General features: G+C 42.6%; 1 protein-coding gene across 3 annotated transcripts; it reads right to left on the bottom strand.

Moving 5' to 3' along the window:
* Positions 1-5,279: 5,279 nt before the first annotated feature.
* LIN37 (lin-37 DREAM MuvB core complex component) lies at positions 5,280-16,073 on the bottom strand. 3 transcript variants are annotated; one of them, XM_015816569.1, is made up of 10 exons: positions 16,046-16,073; positions 13,220-13,273; positions 12,888-12,963; positions 11,823-11,873; positions 11,091-11,120; positions 9,296-9,381; positions 7,875-8,041; positions 6,551-6,700; positions 5,613-5,686; positions 5,280-5,458 (listed from the first exon to the last, which is right to left on the bottom strand). In XM_015816569.1, exons 2-10 carry the CDS (start codon positions 13,251-13,253, stop codon positions 5,377-5,379), a joined length of 750 nt encoding a protein of 249 aa, XP_015672055.1. In that variant the 5' UTR covers positions 13,254-13,273; positions 16,046-16,073; the 3' UTR covers positions 5,280-5,376. The 3 variants fall into 3 exon arrangements, with proteins under 3 accessions (XP_015672055.1, XP_015672054.1, XP_015672056.1); XM_015816568.1 differs by lacking the exon at positions 16,046-16,073 and adding an exon at positions 14,787-14,994; XM_015816570.1 differs by lacking the exons at positions 11,091-11,120; positions 16,046-16,073 and adding an exon at positions 14,787-14,994.
* Positions 16,074-17,920: the final 1,847 nt, after the last annotated feature.

Raw genomic sequence — 17,920 nt, 5'->3', positions numbered from 1 at the left:
TGTTGCCTGAGGGATACTTGCCAATAAATGTGAAGCTACTATCCTATCTTTAGGGGAATGGAATGGAGCGCAATTGCCCATGCAGCTTGAAGTGAAGGAGCTGTGGGGTGTGAATGTGGTTAGAAAGATGAATGTTTGATGTTCTAGAAATGTGAGGGATATTACAGAGAAAGTAGGCTTTTCAAAGGGCCGGGGACGTTCGCTACTTGCTGCTAGAATTTGAGCTATGCAATGGGGTGTCCCCGCACTAAATTAGTTGTGCTTGGACTGCAAGTTGGCGCGAGAAATTAACCATGTTGCTATGCAGTTTATATGGATCAAATCTAATTACCAATAAGAGTCTCCTGAGCTTAGTTCATTTCAGGGACATGTGTGCATACCAAAGAGAAACATTATGGATTACAGCAGGGGTCTCCAAACTTGGCAGATTTAAGACTTGTGGACTTAAGTTGAAGTCCAGAAGTCTTAAAGTTTCCAAGTTTGGAGAGCCCTGGAAGTGGTTTGTCTTCTGGTTTGTTTGTTTTTCCAAATTCCAGTCTATTGTATAACCCAGACATTTCCTTGTATTCTCTCACCAAAGCACTTTCCAGACCTTGACCATTGCTTAGCTTTTGGAAAGTAGAGAAACTGATTTGGTTACCTATTTTTTTTATTATGGTACCCATTCTATAGCAGAAACACATTTTTAAATGCTACGTTGCAATGCAACTATTATTGATTGGATGAAACAGGTGGATCTGTTAGAGTTGAATAAGATTAACAGTTTTGGGAGAAGTTTTTTAGACTGTTGTCATTCTCTTTGCCATTCAAGTGTCTAACCTGAGACTATAATTGCAGAATAAATTATCGTGCAGATTTCATTTCACAATTTCTCTGCTAAATAATGATTGCCTGTTATCAGTGAAAGGAAGCAGCACATAGAAATAGTGATGTTTGACCTTCCCAGCTTGATGGATTGTTGATATTCCATCAAGTTGGTGTCATGGGGCTACCAGCTATTTCAATAACTAAGGCTGGTTGATACACCTGTTGTCATTAGCTTGGTCTTGATATTTAATCTCAACCCATTTTTTTATGTGCTCCTTGATTTTTATTACAAGAGCTTGCATATCATTTGCATTTTCAGTTATCATGCCCATGTTGCAAAGTTGGGGAGGGTGAAATAAAATCTGTGCTTTGTGAAAACAGGTCAAATTTCCAATTAATGGGTACAGATGTGCAAAACAAATCCTGTGGATGATAAACTAGGACAGTGATGGCGAACCTTTTAGACACCGAGTGCCCAAAAACTGGCCCCGCCCCTGCTCCACCCCACCCCGCCTGCCCGCAGGGCCACTCACCATCTCCAGGGCCCGCCGCAGATCGCCCAGCAGCGCTATGGTGGCCACACCCTCTGCCCATGCCCCGCAGCATCAACTGTGCGCGATCAGGCATGAGGGCAGAGTCTTGTCTACGCTGCCTGGCTGCCATGTCCTTGGCTGTGCTGCTCTGCGTGGGCTACACTCCGGGATGACTCCTCCAGGGGGGCTGCTGGTGAGGGGGTTGTGGGGGGAGGCAAGACTGGGGCAACAGTATGTGTGCCCACAGAGAGGGCTCCGAGTGCCACCTCTGGCACCCATGCCATAAGTTCGCACCACTGATTACTAGGACTTCACATAAAAGGTTCCCCTGCTGTTGAAATTAAAGAGAAGGAATAAGTTATGGGTTCTTCTGCAGAAAGGGGGCAGGAGCAGGGAGTGGGATAGGTGTAAATCAACAACCATCCTTTATAGACAATAATTCCTAGCTCCCATGTTAAAAGGAAAAGAAAATGCTTTTCATTAACGAAGTAGAGAATAAAAGACTTTTGAATTGTGCCAAGGAGAATCTTGAAGCCAGGTGGATGCAAATCATACAACCAGATACACAATGTCCATGAAAGGAATTATTTCTTGAATGTGTTGGTACTTGCCTGCATTAAGTTTAATGAGCAAATCCAGAAAGCTGATCTCCACCCAGAACTAGGAATAGAGATGGTTTTCAATTGCATTCTTTTCTGAATGGATTGTAAAGGAGATGGCTTTGACGCAAGACAAATTAGGTGTGGCAAATCCAATGGAAAGCTACCAAAGTTATTTTAAAAACTTAGCCAACAGTGAAAGCACATATTTTCAAGATGCAGTTCTGGGGCAAATGCTGGGTTGGTGCCACATAGCTTAAAAAACCCTGCCTTTTGCAAAAATTTAACATGCAATTTGGCATATGGTTTACCTGGGAATTGGCCAGACTGCCCTCTTTATATTTGGCTTTGTTCTAAATGTGATTTCCTTTACAACTCTCCCTATTTGGCTTTTGCTGTATAGGTAGAACACTGCTCTACATATTTATCTATAGATTTTAAATTGAATTTCTAGATCAGGGTGTCCATAACCTTGGCAACATTAAGACTTGTGGACTTCAACTCCCAGAATTCCCCAGCCAGCCTGCCAAGGTTGGACACCCCTGATCTAGATTATTCTACAGATTCTAGGTTCTTCTAGATTCTAGTTATAGCTATCTATAACATCTTAAATGAAACCTTTGCCCAAATTATTTCTTAAGCATTTAAATGCTGCTTTGAAAAGGCTAGGTGGCTTTTTGAAATTAAGGATTTCAAACACTTAGCAAATGGCAAATGAAAGCCCTTTGCATGAGTTGAAAAAGGAAGTGTAGAAAATGGGTAATGAACTCCCCAATGAAGGAAGGGATCACATGTTGGGGTTTAGTAGGTTATAATCTGGTCAGGTGGTTTAGGATTCAGCATGGTGGGAGACTTCCAAAACCTTCCTTGTCTTGATCTGTTGTATAAATCAGACCAGTATTAAGTTTGTAACCAGGCATTAAATGTTAAGTGAACACAACCAAAATCTCCCTTTTCAGTCTTACGGTCTCCAAATTCATGCAACACATCAAGCCATATTTTTACCATTATTGCACTGGGATTGTAAACCATGTTTTATGGCTACTCCATCTATGATTTGCTATTACCGGTATGATTTATTAGTAGTTCAACCATAGCAGAAGAGAACATTCAGATGCAGCCACAATTGAAAGCTGATGTCAGGGAAGGATTTTCAACTTGTACCTTAGGGAACAACTGAGTCATGTGTGCATGATTGATGTACCAGCTGCACAGGGTCATCTGAAATCAGGCCGGTCCTAAGAATTGAAGAATATGCCATTTTAGCCATTTTTCTCCTCCTGAAATGCATCTCTGAGTGGCTAGAAAAATCAGTCTACCTAGGAGGCCTCAAAGAATTGGTGTCTGGTGCTGGAGCCTCATATATCTTTGCATGTGAGTTAAAAAAAAACCAATCTGCAATATTTGCCGAGTCACAATAATCCTTGGCTGTCAGCCCAGCTGCAAAGAGTAAGTTGAGAATGCTCTCTGGAACCTATCGTGAGCTTTGTGGAGGAAGATAGAGAAATACATGTTTGTATAATAGGCTATAGATAGACCTAAGTCAAGTTGCCTCCTTGGCTCTTATGCATTCTCTAAACCCAGGATGGCTTATCATGTGTGAATCCAGATAGTTTATAATAGATGAATCCAACCCACATAAGGCAAAATAGCTAGAAGTTAGGAGAAGTGGGCTTGTTTCCCTTCTCAGTGAGGCCGGAGTACACGTAGTCCTGGATTTAGATGATCAAAATTGGGACCAGAATTTCTGTTGCTAAGCAAGGCAGCTGTTAAGTGAGTCACACCCAATTTTACAACTTTAATAATAATAACCCCCTGCTCAGGCAGGAAGCCCTATACCATTTCAGACAAATGGCTGTCCAGTCTCTTCTTAAAAGCTTCCAGTGTTGGAGCATTCACAACTTCTGGAGGCAGGTTGTTCCACTGGTTAATTGTTCTGTCAGGAAGTTTCTCCTTAGTTCTAGGTTGCTTCTCTCCTTGATCAGTTTCCCTCCATTGCTTCTTGTCCTGCCTTCAGACGCTTTGGAGAATAGCTTGACTCCCTCTTCTTTGTGGCAGCCCCTGAGATATTGGAACACTGCTATCATGTCCCCCTCGTCCTTCTCTTCATTAGACTAGACATGCCCAATTCCAGCAACCGTTCCTTATATGCTTTAGCCTCCAGTCCCCTGATCATCTTCGTTGCTCTTCTCTGTACTTTCTAGAGTCTCAACGTCTGTTTTACAATGTGGTGACCAAAACAACTTTAACCACTTTTGCCATGGTTGTTAAGGAAATCACTGCAGTTAAGAGAATTATGTGGTTGTTAAGCAAATATGGCTTCTCCTTGTCGGAAGGCAATGGAAATAATGATCATATGAGCCCAGAATGCTGCAGTCATCTTAAATTCATGCTAGTTGCCAAGTGTCCAGACTTTGATTATATGATCATGGGAATTTTGTGACAGTTTTAGGCATGAGAACCGGCTGTAAGTCACTTATTTCAGTGCCATTGTAACTGCAAACAGTTGCTAAACCGTTGCAAGTCAAGGACTACCTGTAGTCAACTAATTTAGCCTTTATCTCCTTTACTTTCTCCTTTAAGAATAACACTACAAAAATCATATCATCAAGATGCATTGTGGGAAGCATTAGGCTTGGTAACGAGTTCTAACTGTTCCTAATATGGGAGAACTTTATCTACAAATACGATCTCAGTTTATATTTTAGCAATCTAGCTAGGTCCCAAAAATCTTTTCACTATACAGTAGAGTCAGCAGCTGCTATGCATCAGCTGGTTAATTAATGTGTTCCAATGCCAAGCTAATTTACATGGATAATTTATTATACTACGTGGTAATTTACAAGATTGATTTTTTACACTGAAACCTCTACGGGGAAGGAGAGAAAAAGCATGGATGTCATACATAGACCGTTCCCTTGAGGAACCCTTACTTCTTCAAGGATGCCAATATTGAACTTGAAACTGTATTGGGTGAGGTCCAAGCTACATGGAAGTTCAGAAGTAGCCAACTATGACCATGTCTGCATAATATATTTCCCTATGGCTAGCCCAAATAACTAAATCTTCTACTCACTGAATCATTAACTAACCATGTGAATTGTGTTTGCACAATATACTGGTTGAGGTCTGGTGGGTCAACTTGTGGCAGCAGGAATCTAGCCAGTGTCATTAACTTATGGTTGAGTGTGTTGTGTGAACCAAGGTCACAGCTTAGTTAATCATGGATAAGTAAGTTGGTAAAGGCATGCATAGTAGCATGCATAATGCATACATTTATAGGGGTCCTTATATGTCTTCTTGTGAAGTGAAGCCTCACAAAATCTATAAGCTCACTTACTGCGAACAAAAGCTGCATTTATTGATAGACAAACTCAGAAGCAGTCACGTTAGCCCAGAAGACAAAGGATTCCAGGAAGACCAGAGCCCATCACTCTTCATTGCCGTTCATACATCTCCTTAAGAATCTTCATGCTCTCCGCATAGCGCAATTGGTTCTTCTGCGAAGCTTCTTTCCACCTGGAAACAAGCCACAAGCCAAGCATCGCACATGAATTTTTACATTATCCTTTCCACAAATTGTTTCCCACTACACAGACATTCTAGCATGGGACCAATAACTGGATCTCCTGCCTCTGTCCCACATTTTGGCTTTCTGTTACACAAGCCCTACCTTTGTCGGATCTTCTTCCATCTCTCCATGTTCTTGTAGATGAGGGTGGACATTGAAGGGACCGATTCAGAAGTCTAGGAGGGTTTATGGGGGAGAGGAAAAAATAGGCAAGATCACTTATTTGCTATGGGGCTAAGATACTGTATGAATGTCCTAACAAGCATCTTCAATTTAACAACAAGAGCATCTGATACTTTTGCTAGATTTATTGGAAACTTATCTATCTGTGAAACTTGCAATCCTAAATTCCTTTCCAGTTTATTTTACTTAGGTTGATTTAATTGGTGGCACATCTTCAGTTTTTAGCTGCATTTTTAAGTTTATACTTACATTATTCTGACTCATTCAACTTCCTGTTCTCTATTTCCCCGTTTTTTAAAATTAAAACTTCTTATAAGTACCCTTTCCTCACTTGAACTGTGAAAAGTATTCTAAAATAATCGTCTCCTCTAACAACTTGGCACAAAAGCCTACTCTATCCACACAACATAATCAAATCAGTTGAAAATGTAGTGGCTTGATTGGTGGGATTGTTATTCTGATATTGTGTGTGTATACGTGCGTAATGTATTGCATTGTGTGAATCCAAACTGTTTAGTTTATGGCTCAATGCCCTGGGGAAACCCAAAAAAAGGGAGATAATTTAGCAGTTAAATGCACATAGCATGGTATTTAGCAACTATGCTTTTTTTTAAGCTTTGATTTAGGTTTTGGCATGTTGTGTGAATCCAGCCACACAATTAAAAATACATTTCAAATTCAAAATGCTAGTGTCCTCTTAAGAGTAATATCCTGATGCATTCTGCCCTGTATCTTGCTAATAATAAGAGGGGATTCAGATGAGAAAAGGTCACTAAAATACCTGCCATTTGCTATTTTACCATCCTACCTATTTATTCTCACCCCCCTCCCATCCTTAATCAGCATGGTGGTCTGACCGTTTCAGCAGCTACTTTGGTTTCCTCTTCAGATGCTGGTGGGAACGGGATACGCAGGTTAACTGGTTCCCCTGCAGGATTTGTCTGGCAAGGGATAGGTGGTGGAAGTTTGTAGACATCCTGGATCTTCCCATTTAAAACTTCATCACCCTGGAATCATAGAGTTTAAGAGAGAGGAGAGAAAGATGAGTTGAGAACAAAAAAAATGGATTCAACTTTTGTAGACTTAATCAGAAGACTTGTTCTTGAAATATAGTATATAAAGTTGTGTTATCGCATCCATTTTGAATCTAAAATGCTCTAACTTCAAATTCTATCTTCTAAATTTGAAAGTATAGACTTGGCCCAGCTCTCTGAGGCCAACCTAGAAATACTGGTGCTGTAGTGACTATTTCAGAAGTGCTCTATGCCTAAGGCGTAAACATACATGTGTTTCAAACTCAAAAGACTTCTGGAGTAGTCAAAATAGTTGGCAAAGATTGAACAACCCATTCTAAACTGAAACGTCTGCAGCCCTTATTCAGGTATAAACATCTTGATAGGAATAAATAAGATGCTGTGGGTCTAAAAATGGCAATGAGTTGCACTATCAGCCCGAACAGTTAATGATCAAGTTGGTGGGGATATGGCTCTGGGACATCTATCATCTTTGAGGTTTGCATTTGAACATTTGGTTGAACCAGTCTTCAGAATCTAGGGCAAGCCTGTCCATCTTGAAAAACCTGATTTTTCCATTGTAGACAGAGGAGAATGTAAAAATAGATCTGGATCTGAGCCTTGTTTCACTGGAAGAATCCTAGGTTTTGCTCAAACATTGGCTCAGTATTCCACAGCCTGGGAACTCTGGAAGCTATAAACTTAATGAACTTAAAGGTAGTCCTCATTTAGCAACATCAATTGGGACCAACAGCTCAAGTCATTAAGCAAGTGCTAAGTTAAAACCACAACTGTGCTTATGATCTTGCTTCAGCTTTCCTGTGCTTTACAGACCTAAGGTTGTAAATGCAATAGTTGGTCATAAAGTTACTTTTTCATCACTGTCATAACTGCAGATGGTCACTAAACAAGGGCTACCTATACAAGATGCCACATTGGTAAAGAAGGATGTAACGTGTGTGCATAAAACCCCCAGATCAGATCCAGATTTCATTTAGATCACATATTTACTGGTCTGACCTCCTCAATTGTGTGAGTTATGGAGAGAAAGATGTGCAACAGATAAGTCCCCCAAGAAAACGTTGCGGAAAGTGGTAAACTCAGCTATTGTTTTACTGATGATAAGCCTTTCCCACTAGAAGCAGGATTAGGGAATCCTCTTCTGTACCTCTTCATCTTCAAGCAGGGTAGGCAGACGTGGGCTGGGAGATCGTTCCTGTTCCCGCACCATGGGACTATTCCGCATCCAAGCTCGGCAGATGGGATAAAGTGGGGTGTTCTCGGAAAATTGAGCCAGGTCTACACTTCGATCAAACAGCTTGATGATGTAGGTGTCTGCAAGGATAAAGATGCATTAAAAATTAAGAGACAGGTCTTAAATCAGAGCTGGGTGATGCCTTCCTTCCTCCCTCCCTCCCTCCCTCCCTTCTTTCCACAATATAGGAGGAGCCAACAATTTTTGTTTGTTTAGAAAAGCTTTGGAGAGAGATTTATTGGGGAAGTAAGTGCTTAAGACTAGACATTTTGCCTCTGAAGCTTCCTCTCCTCAGAGGAAAAATGGATTGGTCTGTGGTGTATTAAGGAGTAAAAGCTGTGCCTTAAACCTCTCTGTCAGCCCTTTGAGATAGGCCAGGATAGGAAAAGACTCCATAAGACAAACGGGAATTCTACTTTATGGATATAGGCTATATAGTAACAGAGGCTTGAAAACCAGGCAGCATTTCCCCTTTGTTCTCTCTTAGACCAAAGAGAATCAAGATAAGGTCACTTGGAGTTTTGCCAGCTGCTGCATTCCTTCTCCAAGGTCATCTCTGTGCTTCTCTGCATTTGGCCATGATTTTGCTCTTTAAAACACTCCCCAAGAATCCCAGACAACAAACCAACAATTTGAATTTGTTCCCTCCATAGTTCTTTGGGCCAAATGCGATTTACGGCCCCAAAATAGCCTATTTCACCTACGCAAACCTCAACAAGTAGCAAACTCAGTTGTTGTTAGTGCCTGTATGGAAGACCACTTAGGTTAGACTGGGAGATTAAAGGCACTTGCAAACCATTTCTGTAATGCTGCCAAGAACCCCACAGATGCAGTTCCATCCATGGGCACCTTTACCTTTAACAAATTATTTCCACAAGAAAGGAGATGGAAGAGGAAAAGATTCTTAAGCTTTCATTGTTTTGTCTCCTCCAAGCCAACTGATTCAAGTTACAAAGGAAGAGAAGTACCCTCATCTTAGTAAGAAAACTGCATTTCCAATAAACAGGCATTTTCCCTAATGCAGGATTGAGAAACTGCTGTCTCTTCAAACATTGCTGAACTACAGCTCCCAGAATTCCTCTCTACTGGCCATAGGCTGTGAAAGTCCAGCAATATCTGGAGGCCATCTCTGTCAGAAAGACTTAGGAATTTGGGATTCAGAAACAGAAGGTGGGCTGGGATAGGGGAAAAGGAATGTGGTAGAGAGGAGTCGTAACTCAGCGGCAAAACATAAGCTTTGCATCCCTAAGGCCAGCAGTTTAAGTCTCCCCAATATCACTGATATTGGAGATATTGGCTCAAGTCACCAAGGTAGCGCTGGTGTTTTCACTTACTCTGCTTTTGTGGTCCTCCTTCAGTGAGTCCATCGTCCATCTCCTTCCTCTTTTTGCGGCGATGATGGGAGAATCGGGTAGAAGGCCTGAAGACACAAAAGCATTAGAGAGCGATGCAAGTGGCTGGAGAGCTCGCACTGAGCAGAGGAGGCTGTAAGACTTCTGAGGTGTCTTCCAACTCCATTATGATTCATTCCATGGGCTCTGAAGAACCTGATGGAAGGATCTCATAACAAGACACCCAGAATGAATTGAGAAAATACTTGGTTTTTTTTTAATGGAGTCTAGGTAGCTTTTAGTAAAGGTTTAATTGGGATTCCTGCACTGAGCAGGAAGTTGGAGTTAACCGTCCCTTCCTGCGCTAGGATTCTATAACTCTGAACACTGGCAGATGTAGCAAACTATCATATACAATGATTGGAAGCAAAGTCATAGAGCATCCACAAAGTATAGGAATCTGGCAACTTCTCGATTCTATTGCATGCTGGTTTTTTTCTCGATCGAGACAAATCAACTTGGTTCTGAAGAAAAATGCACACCTGGTTTCCCAGATAAGGTTTCCCAGATAAGGTTTCCCAGATAAGTCCAACCTTTTGGCTTATCTGGGCCTTATATAAAATATATAATATAATTAATGAATATAAATGCATATGATAATGTTAAAAGTTTACAATCTTGTGGGGCGACGTTACTAGCTCTCTAAGGCTGCATATGGCCCATGGGCCGTGAGTTGGACACACTTGTTTTAGATATATGATGGAATTTGGATCCCACTGGGAACAGCAAGCATGCTAGGATAATGAGAATTGTGGATCTATCTCAGATCATAGCAATGGCAAAAGTTTAAAGCTATTTTCTGTCCTGCCATAGTTTTGAGCTGGCTTCTTGTCCGCCTACAGATATATCTTAAATCGCGCAAGGGCAATTATACAATAGGCCTTGGGCCTATTTTGCCTCAGCCTATTTATTACTTCATATAGTATAAAACAGGGGTGTCAAACTGCCGGCCCGCGGGCTGGATGCATCACGTGGAAGCTGCGCCCACCCCAGCCGGCAATGGCAAAATACTCCCGTGACGTCGCGAATTTGACATGTCTGGTATAAAACTTCTACATTTTGAATTAACTCAATCGACCTAAAGGGCACAGGAAATGGGCTATTGAGCACCTAAATTGCTCTCCGTTCCTATTGAGAAGAATCACTTTGCGATCAGTTTTTAAAAATCCATCCGCAACAAGTCATTTGTTGGTTTGTTTATTGATTAACAGCATTTCTAGACCACCCAAGTATTCTAGGCTGCAAGGAGCAAAACTTAAAGTCAAGGCAGAAGAAGGTAAGAAAATATAGTTTATTGCAGTGTCTCCAGTCAGTTGCAGCTGAAGGCATGATGAAATTAAAAGAGAGGCTGTTGCTTTTGAGAACTCTGTTCTCAAGAAAAAAACAAAAAGCTCCAGACCTGAATTCCAACTGCTGTGCAAGGAAGTGAGCAGAATGCATTGGCTGCACTCATTCCCACAACTGAAGAAACAAGCCACTCCTTTGGCTTGTCTCTTTGACTGCGAGGACTGCCAAAACAAAACCTGCAGGCCAAGTTCACACCCAGCACTGAAAACAATATGAGAACCAGACCCTGATGGCATTCAGTACAAATTACATGTGAACCAGGCTGCAGAATTCTGTGCCAGATGCTTGCATGATTTTACTTTAGATCTTCAGATGAACTCAATAAGAAAACTTTCTACTCTCCCACTCAGTGGTCATCAATAGGCAAGAAGAACAGGGCTAAGAACCATACCTCTTTCCTGTAGCAATAGAAGAAGGGTCCCTGCAACCGCAAAGCAAGAGAGGTTAGGAAATACCTAGTAGGCAACAGCCCCACCAGAAAGAAAATCGCTTTTCTAGGAAGTTGGTCTCAGGAAGGTTAGCAAGTCTATAGACTGGAGAAGGAATGGGAAGCTGTAGCCTCCAGATATTGCTGGACTATGATTCCCAGAAGTCACAGCCAGCATGGCCAACAGTGAATGCTGGGAGTTGTAGTCCAGCTGGAAGGATAAAAATTCCTCACCTCTTCGGGGCCTGCTGTCCCAGACCATTAGTAAAACCTCCTCCTTGAAATTTGGTAATAATGAATGTTATAAATATTTATAAAAATATTGTAAATAATCTGTAATGCGTGGTTTTGAAAAAGGTTCAAAAGCAAGCAAGCAGAAAGAAGGAATAGACATATTTCCGGTTGTTGCACATGATATTCTAAAAGTTAGAGGTTGCTTGGGGAAGAGAAAAGATTTTGGGACCCACTTCTCAAATTCCTCCCAGGTACTCCTGAAAGAAGAGCAAAGTAAAGGATTTTAGAGATGCTGCAGGAAACATAAGCCAATTATTTCAATGCCTGATTGTCCATTGAACAAGGTGAACCTCTCTGAAAAAAAAAAAAGAAATGCTTTCTTTGCCTGAATTCAGCTAATGGCTTGAGACAGGTCAACGTGCAAAGATAAAGGAGAGAGCTGAACATATACTTGCTCCTTACTTGCTGAGTATATCTGATGACGTCTTTCCAGGGTCCTCTTCCATTTGTTCCCTGAAAAGAAAAGAAGGAAAACGTAATCAGCTTTTGCCCAAAACATGAATTCTCCCTTGAAGTTTCTTCCTCACAACCACCTCAGCCTCACCAGAAATGAGAGACTTGACAAGCAGCTGGTAGAATAGGAAGAGATTCACAAGAATCTTTAGCCTGGGATAGGAAACCCACGGCACGCCCAGCCTTACTCTATTACAGCTTCCAAAATAGCTCATCATTGGCCATGCTTCCTACAGATACTGGGTGTAGTAATAGCCAGTATTATACAGGTATTCCTCAACTTACAACTGGTCACTTAGCAACTCTTCCAAGTTACGACCAACCCAATAAAGGAGACTTACAACCCAGATTCGAAGTTCAAATGGCTTCCTCTACAGTCACATGACCAAAATTTGGGCGCTCAGCAACATGGCTGCTTTTATGACCCCTTGAAGTGTCCCACGATCACACAGCCCCATTTCAATAACAATTTTGCTGAAAATCGGCACTTCTATGTTTTGGCAAAACTGTGCCCATAACAAACCATTGGTTCACTTAACAACCACAGCACTCGCTTTACAACCACGCAGAAAGGTTCAAAATTTGTGACCGACCCATTTTACAACTGCAATGGGCAGATTCCATTACGGTTGTATGTTGAGGGCTGTCTCTAGTGGTAATATCTAATAATATCCACAGGTTGCCTATTCATGGGCTCAACCAATCAGGAGTTGTTTCAGAAAATGAACTAATATGTTGAAACTATTTTAGTTGACATCTCTGTTTTTGGCACCTCAAACTCTTGGTTTCTGCTGTTTGGGGTATTCTACCGTAATTGGTCAGATGTGCTGGGACTTTGGCCATATTGGCGAGGAGTACTGGATGTTATAATCCTGATATATCTTACAAATGATAATTTAGGAAATGTTAATAAAAAGCAAAAATGATCCAGTCTACTGTTTCAACACCTTTCAAATATCAACAGAAGATTTCAGATTCCTTTTCAGTGCTCAGAACTGACTTGCTGATTCTTACCTATCAACATCAGTTTTCTCCAGCAGACACTGTAGGACGGCATCAAGACGGTTCCGGGCATTGGCTGTCTCAAGATCTGAGGATGACAAGAGATTGTTACTCCAGCATACAGCAAAGAGAGGAATTCATGATATATCTTTTTTTTTTTTAGGTTAACAATGAAGTTGCCTGGTTTTTTTCAGGTCTAGGAAACCCCCAAAGGTCTGTGGATTAACTGTCTTAAAAAGCTAAATAAATGCAATCAAAGCTGAAGAATGGGAACGGGAGAGAAGATGTTGGATAAAATCCAAAGCTTTGAATTTTTATAGCAGAACATTTCCGAGGCATCTTACCTGGTTTTTCTGTTTTGACTTTGGTGTGTAACATGTTTGTCGAGAATCGATTCCCTGCAGGAGTAAAAGAGGGAGGGGGATTTCAAATTCACATTTTGCAAAGGAGTTCAGGCATGACACAGGCACAAAAGACGATAGAGTCCAAAAATTAAGGGAAGAAAGACAAAGAAACTCAACTCCGCCTTGATTTTGCCTAACAGAAGGAACAAACTTGGACCAGTTTTCAAGATTCTGTTATTACAAGTAGTCTTTGACTTATGACCACATTTGAGATCAAAGTTTCCAGTTATTAAATGAGTTTTGCCCAATTTTCCAATCTTTTTGCCACAGTTGTTAAGCAAATTACTGCAGTGGTTAAGTGAATCATATGATCATTAAGTGAATCTGGCTTCCCCTTTGACTTTGCTTGTCAGTTTGATTACGTGACCATGGGGTTTCTGTAACGGCCATAAGTGTGAAAAATGGTCATGTCACTTTTTTCAGTGCTGTTCTAACTTCAAATGGTCTCTAAATGAATGCTTGTAAGTTGAGGATGACCTGTACATCTTATAAAAGTGTTTCTCAACCTCAGAAATTGTCAGATGTGTGGACTTCAATTCCCAGAATTCCCTAGCCAGTGTGGAAAGGCTGGCTGAGATATTCTGGGAATGGAAGTCCACACATCTGGAAAAGGCTAAGGTTGAAAAAGACTGCCATATAAGAGAAAGGGAAGAAAAAGCACAGTCAGACTTGTAAGGTTATTGTATTGAACCTATGTCAATACAATACTATATAGTTCTAGTCTTCCTGTAAAATTAGTTTGCTGGTCTGGTTTACCTTAAAGGGCTGACACATAATGACAAAAATAGTTCAGAAAGTTAAATCTACTGTATTCAAGAAATGACAGAAGCCACCCCATAAATGTGTTGATTACAAGCCTTTTCATCAAATTCACTTGGAGAAGGTCAGCTTGGGAGCAATTTCCTTAAAGTACCAAAAAAATAGTTCCTTCAGTCTGTTGCTAAAACAGGGGCAGAGGAAACGTTAAAGCAGAGAAACTTGCAAGTATTTTTTTTCCCTTTTCTTAAAGTTAGGACTCTTAAAGGCAGCTCCGCTCTAAAGTCAGGCGAGGCAGGTCAAAGGCCACCGGTGGTGTGAGTGACCTTCGGGATTGTTTTGGGAACTCCATCCCTTCCTGCCTTAAGCATGTTGTCTGAATCGGGCCATCCCAATTCATCCACCTTCTGGGCTCTTTGCATTACGGGAACAAAGCACCGGCGGTCTCTGGATGGGGTTAGCGTGTTCTGTGAACCCAGCCGGTGAGGACTTAAGAACTCTGGGCGCAGACAGGATTGACCGAGCTCGCATTAACTCTGCAGCTTGCATCCCGATCAGTCCTTCCCCCTCCGACATTTTTCCCCCTTCGGGGGAACCGCTTCTTCGTCGCTCGGGTTAAGCAGCGCCGAAAGCGAATTCCCGGCGGATCGGTTGCACCTCTATAGCAGACCCCGATCTCCGTTCTGCCCGATCGCGCAGCCACAGCCCAAGAGAAGACCCCCCCCCCCCGCATCGCTGTGCTTCCTCTTACTTTCGGTGGAAAGGAGCGATTCCAGCCCCCCCCAAAGGATCAGATGAAAGGCAAATCCTTGGGGAGGTCGCTGTTGTTTTGCTGTCGGCTCTCGGCTGGCTGGCTGGCTTCCTTCGTTTCCTAGCTTTGCACCCCGACGGCGCGCAACCCCAGACCCCTCCAACGAAAATCTGCCTCTTCTGGATCACTTGCCCGTTCGCACGAATGCAGAAAAACCGCCTCTGGTGCATTGCATGCTGGGAATGGTAGGCAGGGCGATTCCACCCAGTGACTGAGGCTGTTTTTCCGCCGCCCCCCCCCCCCCTTTGCGAATAGAAACAGCGCCTCTTGTGCAAGGATGGCGCTCATGTGAGCCATAGACAACTACTACTATTTTTTCTTGTCGCCTTAACAGAATAGTAGACTAACAGAGTTGGAAGGGATCTTGCAGGGCTTTCTAGTGCAAGCCCCTGCTCAAGCAGGAGACCCTACAACATTTCAAACAAACGGTTGTCCAACGTCTTCTTTAAAAGCTCCAGTGTTGGAGCACCCACAACTTCTGGAGGCAAGTCGTTCCACTGATTACTTGTTCTCACTGTCAGGAAATTTCTCCTTAGTTCTGGATTGCTTCTCTCTTTGATTAGTTTCCATCTATTGCTTCTTGTTCTGCCTTCAGGTGCTTTGGAGAATCGGTCGACCCCCCCCCCCCCTTCTTTGTGGCAGCCGCTTAGATTCTTTCCCTTCCCCAGCGTTGTTAGCATGGTGCTAACATCAAACTCTTGCAGAAGTTGGTCATATTGCATTGCGGACCCTTCAGAGTCCCACTACAGACTGAGCTTTGTGCATTTTAAAGACCAACAGTATGAACAACTTCTTCAAAGCTTTGATTCAGCATCCCGACAACACAGGGAAGCGAAGGGACAACTTCCTTAAACAATGTAGTCTTTAGCTCACATGAGCGTCATCCTTGCGCAAGAGGCGCTGTTTCCATTCGCAAAAGTCCCTCTCTTCTCAGTCTCTGTCTTGCTGATTCGAAAAGCTTTGCTTTTTCTACCGAAAGTCTTCCAAAAGACGTCAGATGCAGCTTCTCCATTAAAACTTGAACGCCAGTTGGATTTTGCTCGTTTAGATCTCAACCCAGATCACGTTTTCCTTCTAGCTCCCCCCCTCTCTCCCCCCAGGTGGTGCCAAGGTAGAACATCAACACAAGATCAACAAGGGCTCTAATTCATAGTACGTTTGCAAAGGAATATGACCAACGGTCACTTGCAATCTCTTACATTTTGTAGCCTTTGAACTTCACTCTTTGTCACCTTTTTTTAAAAAACACCCGATGAAGATGCACAGGTTGGATCTGGAATACCCGTGTAGTTTTTTTTGTAGGATTCCTTAGCCCTGTTGAAAACATGTGGTTTTGTGCATCTATTTTATTCACTTTAATTGCTTTGATCTACTCTCGTATTTCCGTAGTGAACGCAAAGCTTTAAAAGGCTGGCCCAGAGCATGGCGGGATTTGTAGTTCGCGCGCCAGGAGAGGCCTCCTTCCGTTGAGGCGGCCCACGGCACGCAATCCTTTCTGGGAACTGTAGTCCTGGAACCTGCTCTGTCATGGCCGGGGAAAAAGGGAGCCGCTTGTTTACCCGACATCCTGTGCGTGCAGGGACCGCCTCTTTTCCTGTTGCTAAGCGACCATAAAGGCGGTAAGTTTATCCTGGGGTGAGCGGGAAGAACTGCGTGGGGTGGGGGGCTGCCGAAAGTGAGAGTTGTGGGGGTTCGGGTCTGGGGCGAGAAGGGCTGGGGTGGCACCCCCGACGGCGGTGTTACTGCACCGAATCTGGAGTGGCTCGTAGACCCTTCCCTGGGCAGGAAGGACGATACTTCCTATCCTCCCCATCCAGCGCAGGCATGAGTGACGTTGCCTGGGAATGATGGGAACTGCCGTCCCGCTCGGGAAGGCCCCAAGTCAAGGAAAGCCGTGGGAATACGACCATTGTTGTGGAAAAAATGGGAGGCAGGAGTCTTTATTTTTACCCTGCCTTTAAACCACTCAAGGCCAAGAGCATGGCTAATACTCCTTCATCCTCCTACTCTTCCCCCCCCAACAACAACTTTGTTAGGGGAGTTGGGTTGAAAGAATCACTGTCATGCCTATGGTGGGACTCAAACTCAAGACTCCGGGTTCCTAGCCTGATGCCTTGACCACTAGACCATAATTGTCCAACCTGTTTGCTTGCCTGGGCTGCATTGAATGAAGAGGAATTGTCTTGGGCTACTGTATTTATAGTTAATATAAATAACACCCTTTATTTTTTTTAATAAAGTTTCCTGCTTGAGCAGGGGTTACACTAGAAGACCTCCAAGGTCACTCCCAACTCTTATTCTAATTTTTTAAAATTAACTTGTGGGGATGCGTTACTAGCTATCCAGGGCCACATGCTGCCTGTTGGCTGTAGGTTGGACATGCCTGTACTAGATCAAAGTGGCTTGTAGGTATGTTCATTATCTTGAATTACATATAAAAAGTGGGATAAAAGCATCATCATAATCCTGCCTCCTTAAGGTTACATTTGGTTAGAATAAACCCCATTAAAGGGAATTGAGCCTTGCTTCAGGACTTGGTTGGACAGGAAATATGCATGAGTCATGATTCAGAATTTGCCTCTGATCTTTGAGTTTGTTGTTCCAGCTGACTGTGATTCAAGATCAGTAAGCCAGGATTCAATTGAGGCTGATCAGCCACAGGTATATCATTCAGCTGGAGCAGTCAGATGAAGGAGGCACAAGTCCCAGATCTAAATGCCTACAGAAATGAGCAGAACAATGTTCCTCAATGAGACTGCTCACTAGACAGGTGAAGCATGAGTAATTGCAGCCAGCTGTCAGCAGACAGATTTAGGTAGTTGCTTTACTTGCAGTCTTTATTGGAAATAACTCTTTGGCTTTCCAGCTGATGATGATTGTTCCTGCTTTATTCTCCAGTTCTAATATATATATAACTCTATTCTTTACTTCAAATGCTATCTACACCTCTTAAGTGTTCACAGGTATGATGCTAGATTAGGCCATTTACCTTTTTTGCCTCTTAATTCTTTCCTTCATACCTTGAATGATTTATTGGTTTTTGTATCGCAGCCAATGACAATATCTGAAAGCTA

Source organism: Protobothrops mucrosquamatus, unplaced genomic scaffold (genome assembly GCF_001527695.2).
Source record: "Protobothrops mucrosquamatus isolate PMUCROS unplaced genomic scaffold, P.Mucros_1.0 scaffold468, whole genome shotgun sequence".
Lineage (NCBI taxonomy): Eukaryota > Metazoa > Chordata > Lepidosauria > Squamata > Viperidae > Protobothrops > Protobothrops mucrosquamatus.
This window is presented reverse-complemented; position numbering and strand designations above follow the sequence as displayed.

What these genes read in the sequence shown, in the direction of transcription:
- LIN37 (XM_015816569.1), bottom strand. Translation starts at nt 13,253, where the DNA reads ATGTTACACACCAAAGTCAAAACAGAAAAACCAG. An exon ending in TCTATTGCTACAGGAAAGAG is followed by an intron (nt 9,382 to 11,090) that starts GTATGGTTCTTA and finishes TTGTGTCTTCAG; the next exon opens with GCCTTCTACCCGATTCTCCC. An exon ending in TGGAAGAAGATCCGACAAAG is followed by an intron (nt 5,459 to 5,612) that starts GTAGGGCTTGTG and finishes GCTTGTTTCCAG; the next exon opens with GTGGAAAGAAGCTTCGCAGA.